The 9167-nt window shown below is 49.8% G+C and overlaps 1 protein-coding gene across 1 annotated transcript; it reads right to left on the bottom strand.

Annotated features, from left to right (window-relative positions):
• Window positions 1-662: 662 nt before the first annotated feature.
• Window positions 663-5918, bottom strand: LOC119095510 (solute carrier family 22 member 21; the record flags this gene model as incomplete). The annotated part of the gene is made up of 4 exons (XM_037218360.1): window positions 5894-5918; window positions 5040-5221; window positions 4401-4537; window positions 663-740 (listed from the first exon to the last, which is right to left on the bottom strand). Coding segments are annotated over exons 1-4 (422 nt in total), but the record flags the coding sequence as incomplete, so codon positions are not given.
• Window positions 5919-9167: the final 3249 nt, after the last annotated feature.

The raw sequence follows: 9167 nt of genomic DNA, 5'->3' as shown, positions 1-9167 counted from the left end.
CAATTAACGTTTGACAGCTGTTGGCCAGGATTTCTTGTCACCTCCTCTCGTGTTTTCAGTGCATTTTCTGAGCCGTTTTCTTAACCATAGCATGGAATTATAGAAGTATTGTGCATTCAGACTCTTTACGTGCATGCATTGATTAGAGGTCTCGGATCATTTCAGAGCAGTGAGGTACCCAATTTTTTAAAGAAACTTTGTTTCGTTTCCTCGAAGATGGCAAAGAACAATCAATATGTATCCCTCTCACCCCCCCCCCCCCCCCCCCGCCCAGCCCTCTCTCTCTCTCTCACTCTCTCTCTCTCTCCCCCCCCTCTCTCTCTCTCTCTCTCTCTCTCTCCCAATTCCCCTCCCTCTCTCTCTTTTTCGAACACATCACAAATGCTTACAAGAACCACTCGACGCTGCTGGTACCTCAGTGGGGCTCCACGCAAAAGAACGCGCACTTCATCTCGTCGCCAATCACACCGATTCTCTACCTCGTAAACGCTTCTCATCAGCATATCAAAGCCCACAGCACGGGCGGCATCGCTTAAACGGCATGACCAGATGATCTCATTGACACAACACTGAACAATACTTGGCGTATCATCGCGAGCGGCGGCTGGCTGCATCCGGCGGCGTCTCCTGCGGCGGCCGGCGCCTGGTGTCCCTCCATCGACCCGTCGTGACCGGTCAGGGAAGACCGCCGTCGGCGTCGCCGGGCCACCAGACACGGGATCGGCAGCCACGCCTGGTCGCTGCGGCGGCGCGGTGCGAGCAGCGTCACGACACCGGTCGCCGTGTACGGCAGCCGTCGCCCGGTCGGTGGACTGGTTAGTTGGGCTTTCGAGTGCTGGGAGCGCATGGTTATGCATCAGGTGCAGGTGCTGACCGGCGGGAGTGAGTGGCCGGGCCCTCTCTTCACAGTGCGAACAGTGTTAAAAAGTCACGGTCACATAGCGGAACACAAATCATACTGCACTCTACCATATCTCGACATCCCCCCTTCCCCAAGTGTCCAGCGCTTGGTGGCGAGAAGGCAACCGTTTTACGTGCATTGCGGCTCCGCAGGGCGCCAGGGCGGGGATGTTCTTCATCGCTCAGTACAAGTTGCCTGTCACTGCAACAGACTTTTTACGTATCATGGGGCTAGAACACAAATACTTTTAATATATTTTTACTTTGTAAAACTTATATTTCAATACTAACACTTGAGAATACAAATACTTTTCAAGACTTACTTTTGGCAAAAACCTACTGAAAACTACTTTCCCTCTAAACAAGATGAAAAATGACTTGAAGCACATTATTTTCATTACTGCGGCAAATTGAGTTACAGACACTCCACCTGGTAGGCAAATTTCCAATATTCATTCTAACCGAAAGTGTACCTCAGAAAGAGACCACATGTCTGCCGCTGGCACCATACCCCCCGCTGGTGATATTAGGATAAGTGATCTTCGTAACATAAATCGATTTCCGCGAACACCTACCATTAACCATTTCATTGCTGTTTTTTGAGGGGTTATCAAGTTGCGATTTATATTTGCATACAAATTAGACCTATCTGTATCTGTATCGGTATGTGTGCGATTTACATTTGTATCGAAATCAGTCGCATCAAAGAGCAGAGCCGGCAAAGAATGCCGTGAAACGACAGAAGAACTGAGAAATGCTTGACCTATTTCTTTCAGTCATGTTAATTTTACCTATCAAGCTATCGACGTAGAACCGCCTGAATATCATTGGAAAGCCTAATATTGATGTTTATGCATTCAAGCTGAGAGCACCTCAGCATAAGGCTCATGCGAAATCATGATTCAGATTTCATAACAGATTTTGCTGCAACTTCCTGTCATGGCAACGCACACTGTCTGCATGTCCAATGCATGGCTGAACAAGAAGGTTGTTAAGCGCACTTTGCTGCCTTGAAATCATGAGCAGTTGTCTTAAAACGTGTCGCCTTACCTTGTATCACCGTTAAGTACCAAGGTTGCATCACTACTAAGTGAGTTCGCTTGTCTCTGTCACCTTCTCCCAAGCTCGTTTCCAGGCGCATTACAACTTTTGGAGCCCACAATCAAAAGCACGTGCGGGGGTGAAGGGGGCAGTCCCTTTCTCTTTGGTTTCGAGAGGCTCGAAGGGCCCACGGATTTCACAAGCTGGCCGGGTGGCACTGAAGCCCCATTGACTCAGGGTTCCTGGGTCAATGAGCAGCCACCTGTGTCCGTTCGGAATCCACCTTTCCTGACAGAGGACCCCGTCGTGGCAAGGGGTCCTTAGATGGCCAGGAGCAGTGTCCGAGGGGGCCCGAGGATGGGCACGAAAGGTCCCTCGGTTGGGGGGGGGGCAAAGCTCGAAGGGCTAGCTGTAGGTCACAATAAGGACCCTGGCTCGCAGAGCCGGAATCTCAAATGTCAGACAAAAGGCGTCACACACCGATCGAGAACCCTGGACTGTGTGAGCCTCTATTTCAGCCAGATATCACCAAAATCAAACAGTCGGCTCCGTGCCGGTCTGAGCCCTCTGGACCCATTTCCCAAGCAGGGACAAGACCGGGGACCCCGATCCGCATTGGTTGGGTCCCTGAAACAACGAGTGGCCCCGTGTTGGTCACGGAACTACAGTGCCTTACGAGGGTCCCGGAAGGTTCGCACCCCTCCGCGTCTGCCTTGGCCAGAGGGCCTTCAAGGAGGGGACAAATGTATGGGGCACTCATCTAACGTCAGGGGAAATAATCTTAGGGTACGAACAGATGTCCTACGGTGTTCCAAGGTACTCCTTTCAGATGCGTCATCATTTTTGTCCGCCTCTTGGCAGCCGCTTAGTGCTAGTCGCCAGGCTCAGGCCGCGCGGCCTGCGGAGACTGCAACAGCGGACGTCTGGGTTATTGCTTCAAGACTTGCGAGTGTGTGTGCTCAAAACTTTATAGTATAGTGGCTTTACCTATCCGTTATAAGGAACGCATGAACATGTCTGGACAAACGACACCGGTAAGCCACATCATGCAAATTTTGGTTTCCATTTCGATCTACAATCGATGTTCATTTCACAGGGTTTGCATTTACTCTGCTGGGCCCCGACAAAGTCTGGAAAAACCTGATTGATGTCAGTGTAGAGGGAGGACAATGAATCATTGTAAAATGAATGCACCGGAAATTACCCCATGCAGACATATAATGTCTGGTTAATTCAGTCTTCAAACTTCAAAATGCTTCAAACTTCAAAACTTCAGTCGGACTTCCAAAATGCAAACAGAATCGCATTCTCCGGTTACTTCTGGCTTCTGCGTCAGTTAAAGACGGAACCAAACAAGAATGAGACCAGGAAAATCGATCTCCTCAAATTCAAGTAGGCCGAATCCGGCGATTCCTTGTGGGAGGCTTTTTTACCAACAGGTGGTCTTCGTCAACACTGATCCCCGCGCCCCCCCCCCCCCCCACATACACTAAGACCCTGATTGTGCCCCTCCTGCCGCCACATTCCTTGTTGGACTGAAATGTCTTCCTGTTGCTCGCATCATCGTGGCCACGGGTAAAATATTGATGATAGCGATCATTGACTCATGGGACTCATCAGAGGTCCGATACCTATGTGTGTGTGTGTGTGTGTGTGTGTGTGTGTGTGTGTGTGTGTGTGTGTGTGTGTGTGTGTGTGTGTGTGTGTGTGTGTGTGTGTGTGTGTGTGTGTGTGTGTGTGTGTGTGTGTGTGTGTGGTGTGTGTGTGTGTGTGTGTGTGTGTGTGTGTGTGTGTGGTGTGTGTGTGTGTGTGTGTGTGTGTGTGTGTGTGTGTGTGTGTGTGTGTGTGACATTCGGTCACCCCTTCCCTCCCCCATCTGTCATCCAAGACAGTGTAATCTTCAAGCACAGTCGCTATCTTACTCCGTTTAAATGGTATCTGCAGGACATGGTTCCTGTAGACGGCATGAACGTGATATGGCCCGGTCCGACTTAACTTCAAAATTCAACCGTATGGATCGCTTTAAAATTAATCGTATAACTTGTACATTACCGACAGTGCTACCACTATGATCTCCAACTGTTGCTTTAGCACGCTAGTTTGTGGATTGGGCAATGCTTGATAACCTAAAGGCGAGGAGGGAGGAGAAGCGATCGAAGCGAGAGGGGATTAAGTTATTTTAAAGTTACCATCAAATTCAAGAACACTCCGGCTTGATATTAAAAAGTCCGCGTGCATCTAAGACTTTGCACGTAGTAACATCCACATTAGTTCTATGATATAAATTCCATTCCATGAACGCCTGACGTTGTAGACATAAAGGCCGATTTTTTACGATCTTTAGATATGAGTTTCGAGCCTTGGCACCGAAATGGGTAGTTTCCATCCCAAAGGCACGGCGTGCTTGTCCAGGCAGCTCGTTCCACGTGCCCCACACCCCTACCCTGCGGAGCACCCACCGTCCGAAGTCAGCCGCCTCGGCGACCGTGGTGGGCAGGTCGCGTCCACTCGTCTCCGGCAGGAAGGCCGTCATGCCGCCCGCCAGCAGGCCGCACACCCCGAAAATGCAGAGCGGCAGCGTGGCCGTGTCGTCGCCCTGGCCACCCAGGTCAGGTCAGGGCAGGTCAGGCTACACAGCCGTGCCCTCGCCATTCGGCGGGCGCGAGCAAGTGGGTCCTGCCGGCCGCCTCACGGGCTTGAGGCGTGTCTCCTTCTGGCCGCCGCCGGGCGAACGGCGGGCGGGGAAACGACAGCTCTACCCGGCTGCCCGTGTCGTGTCGTGACGGGTGCTGGCAGAGTGTGGCCGCAACGCGCGCCGAAAGAACCGATAACTACGAGTCCACAGCAGTTTGCCTGGCATGGCGACGGGCTACACGCCAGCTTCCACCGCGAGAGAAGTCGCGGGGATAACTTGATACAGTATGCCAGTGACAACCATTCCAAAGATGACGATGGCATAGAAGGAAAACCACCTCCAGTCGCCTCGCAGAGTCGACAACGTTGTACAGCCAGACAGTGTGCTACATGTTCGCAACATCAGCGTTATTATGAGCGAACTTCGTCACCTTGGCTGCTGAACGCGCAGCTTCTGTAGTTACCAGATCGGCGATGACCGGTGCGAGCACGGAGCCGATTCTTGAGCAGGCTGAGGCCATGCCCACGCCCATCACACGCATTCCGCTTGGGCACAGCTCCGCCGTGTACAGGAACAGGAGCGAGAACGCTGACGCCGCGCCGAACTTGCCCAGCAGCGCCAAGGTCGTCGTCAGCCACTCCAGTTCTGAATTGGACCCGAGATGAGATATGTAACCCGCTCTCGAGAGCTGACAGACAGCACCCGCTCGTCTCAATTGCAAGCTACCAACGCGTGGCGTCCAATGTAAACCGATATTTAGACGACCAACAACTGATCAACTGAAGGTCTGTTGTGTCGGGGTAGGCACGCATGGTGCGCTTGAACTGGCCGAGAAGACAGCCGCGCGCGTGTGATTTGTTTGATCTCCCGGTTTTCCCGTATTTGACTCGTTTGGATTTACCGTCTCCATTTGACGATGCGACCTTGAAACATGCATTGCAACATTTGACCGTACAGCAGCATTGCAGGGACTCGTTCACTCAATCAAAGAGGTGGCGGATGGCGGATGCGACTGGGATGGCACCTTTCTCCCAAATGGCAAAACTCAGTCTTTAGTCTCGTTCAGTCCCCTCCCCCACTGCTGAGATGAGTCGCCGTTGGGGGGAAAATATTCTAATGCATCAGTCAGCATTATGGCGTTATTTCAGCAGCATATTCAAGACGAAGGAATCATCGCCAGAAAGAAACAGTTTGTTACTAGAGCCATCGCCACGCAAGCAGCCCTGGCTCAAAGATCGCCGTTGGGAGGAATGACCTGCACACAGCTTGGGAGAAACATGCCCAACACATAATTCCTCTTGTCGGCACATGCCGCACCTTGTCCGGGGAGCACGCTGCGCATGACTCAGTGTTGACAACGAGCCGGCGCATGACTCACCGTTGGCCGGCACGAGTCCTGCGCAGATGGTGCCCAGTCCGCTTAGCAGGAAGGCACCACCTATCACCAGCTTTCGACCGAGTCTGAAATGGTCCAGCCAAGCCGTATTATAAACACGTGTGTACCGCGGTTGTCGCATCCCTCCTCTCTGTATACTGTTTACCCAGCGGACGTGACCGGTATGGAGCCTTCCCGTAAGGGACGGAAAATTAACGGATCGGCGCACTTCCCAGCTTGTGAAAACAGCTCACAAATAGGCACATAGAACCATGCACGCGTGGTCGACACTTCATTGCTTCTGATGGAGGCATGCTTCTGTCGTAACGTTTCTCAACTTCATCTCTGATGTGAAGCTTACGACGTTGCACAGGAAGAGTTGCCCTAAAACTGCGACAAGGCACTTACGGATTAAGGGTGAGTGCGCAGAACACGTACGACGGTATTTCAATCAGCATCGTGAGGATGAAGTTGGTGTAAACGTCCCCTCCCAGGTCAGTGGACACCATGCTGATGCCGTAGTAGACCATCGCCACCACCAGCCTGGCAACAGCTTCGAGGCGTCAGGTGAGAACGGCCTTGGACCGGGGTCCGCACGTGACGTCGAGAGCAGCTTGTCCGCAGGCACAGTTATGCAGCCCATCGTCGACGCGACCACACAGACGCGTAACTCCGTGACGTGGTGCTGATGGCGTCCAGAACCAGGTGGTAACACTATGCCATTCACTCAGGAATTGGGTTTCCATTATGACGTCACACAGAACAGCCCGAGCAGTCACCGCGAGTGCGGTGATCTGAACAAGCGAAAAGCGGGGTTCTCTCAGTGTGTCGGTGCTTACCACTGAAAAGCCAGGATGAACGCCCGCTTCAGGAGGACAGGTGACTTAATCACGCTAATGAAGCTTTCATTGATGGCTTGGGGCTCTTGGAGTGATCCACTGCTCCTCTCCTGCAGAAGTTGTAGGCGACTGTTACCATGTTAGCTTGGCACGCGCCCGGCTGGCCGGTTGGACACGCTTCGCTCGGGAAGTGGTCAGTTTAACGCCGCTGAGATCTCAAGAACCAAGAGATCTAGAGGCGAGAATTCGCAGGATGTATTGGCCTGTGCGTGAACTCATTTAGGTCAACGTTTGGAGTTCCTGGTTCGTGATCTTCGGGTTAAATTAGGTCAAACAAATTCGAACTCCAGACTGGTCTCCAAAGTGCCCCCAAAACCTAGACACATGCTCTCAGCAAAAAGTCTCATGCTCATTTAAGGCTAGTGACCTTGTTTGACATTTCAAAGGTCATGGTGACAAAAATAATACAAGATTGATTTGAGTTTTGCATTTGAATAAGCGACAAAGATCGCGCTAAGCATTATGTCCTCTAGAACAAATGTTGACCAGGTTCATTTTAGGTCAATGATGTTTTCTGACCTTTCACAAGTCCATGGAAGATGTATAATGCGGTTTCTCCTATCAATGAATTCAAGATAAGCACAAGAACCGCCTCACGCAGCAAGCCTTACAGTAATAATACATATTGGTTTTGACCTTGGTCTGACATTTCTACTTGACCCTATGGAATTTACTGAATGGAATTCACTGATTCAATCGTTGTGTTGCCTCTAAAAAAGCATCACAGAGGTGTATGGCTTCGCCAAAATTCCGTTTGTGGCAATCAGATTAAAACCATTTCCCAAAAACAAACTTTGCTGAATCCTTGACCTGACTTTGGCCTGTCGTTTGCCAACATGCTTGCAAGGTATATCTATGTTTTGGGTATCAAATGATCCGCTATTCAATTACCCAGAACCATGCAAAGCTTGGCGCTGCTACGCTCGAAAACCATCCCGTAAAACCTCCAGGGGGGGGGGGAGGGGTCAAATTTACCCCCGCCCAAGAGCGTGTTAAACGGCACCTACACACCTACAGAGAATATGTTAAAAGACGGCTGATTACACAAGAATACTGAAACGGACAAAATTACGTTAGTTATGCAGTGCATTTGTGAGGAACGTTATTCACCTAGAAAAGACAGTAGTAATAGCGTTGTTCTCAGAGAAAAACCAGGAGAATGGAGATGGAGACGGGTTGATATTTCGGCAACATACCTTTATTGAAACAATATAAGAAGAAAAGAAAGTAACGTCTGCTATTATTTCTATAAATGCGTGTTGCCGAAATATCAACCCGACTACATCTCCATTCTCCTGTTTTCTCTCCGGGGTATAAGGCTGTTATTACTGTCTTATCTATGTAGACAGACAGAAAGCAATGTCCACGTTCAACAGAATTCTTATAGGATCACACAAAATATGTGATTTGGACTCCAAATTCTTCCCACGCGAATTTATACTGTTCTAGTGGGCGTACTTGTGAATCAAACTATTGCATGCTCAGGAGAGCAGTCATCGCCTGTTTGATGCAGTAGCGGACTTGACAATGGATGTGAAGCCGGCAACTATGCCTTTTGATCAGCATTGGGCAGGATAAAACATCATCACGGATGTAAGGCTAGAAGATAAAGAGCCCGCTCGACGTCCGCAGGATATATAAATATATATATATATATTATATATATATATATATATGAAAAAATATATACAATATATTAGTGTGTGTGTGTGTGGTGTGTTGTTGTGTGTGTGTGTGTGTGTGTGTGTGTGTGTGGTGTGTGTGTGGTGTGTTTGGGGTGTGTGTGTGTGTGTGTGTGTGTGTGTGTGTGTGTGTGTGTGTGTGGTGTGTGTGTGGTGTGTGTGTGTGTGTGTGTGTGTGTGTGTGTGTGTGTGTGTGTGTGTGTGTGTGTGTGTGTGTGTGGTGTGTGTGTGTATGTGTGTGTGTGTGTGTGTGTGCCTTTCGCTCCTTTCTATGAAACGACATGGTGTAATGCTTCATTTTACCGGGGTTGAGAACTTAAGGTTTTACCTTTGTTCCCCAACAGAAATATCGCAGGTATGAATATGTTTCCCTTGAGTTAAGTAGACGTTCGTCGCGTGGGTGATGATACGCCACACCAAAGTAAAATTTAAGGGAATGCACCACATTCAAAGATATTCAGGCAAGCGTCAGATATAATGAAATAAGCTCACTTCTAGCCACTGACTTGTTTTAGAATGTTAAAGACTGCTTTAGACAACACAATTTCGCTATTTAGTAAATGTCTTGATCAAGCATTTTCGTCTGCTGATGTCACGGAACGTCTCATGACATCATTTTGCTGCCAGAATAGTCG

Source organism: Pollicipes pollicipes, unplaced genomic scaffold (assembly GCF_011947565.3).
Source record: "Pollicipes pollicipes isolate AB1234 unplaced genomic scaffold, Ppol_2.1 Scaffold_1640;HRSCAF=1925_pilon_pilon_pilon, whole genome shotgun sequence".
NCBI classification, from domain to species: Eukaryota; Metazoa; Arthropoda; class Thecostraca; order Pollicipedomorpha; family Pollicipedidae; genus Pollicipes; species Pollicipes pollicipes.
Note: the sequence above shows the minus strand (reverse complement) of the source record. Positions and strands in the feature narration are given on the sequence as shown.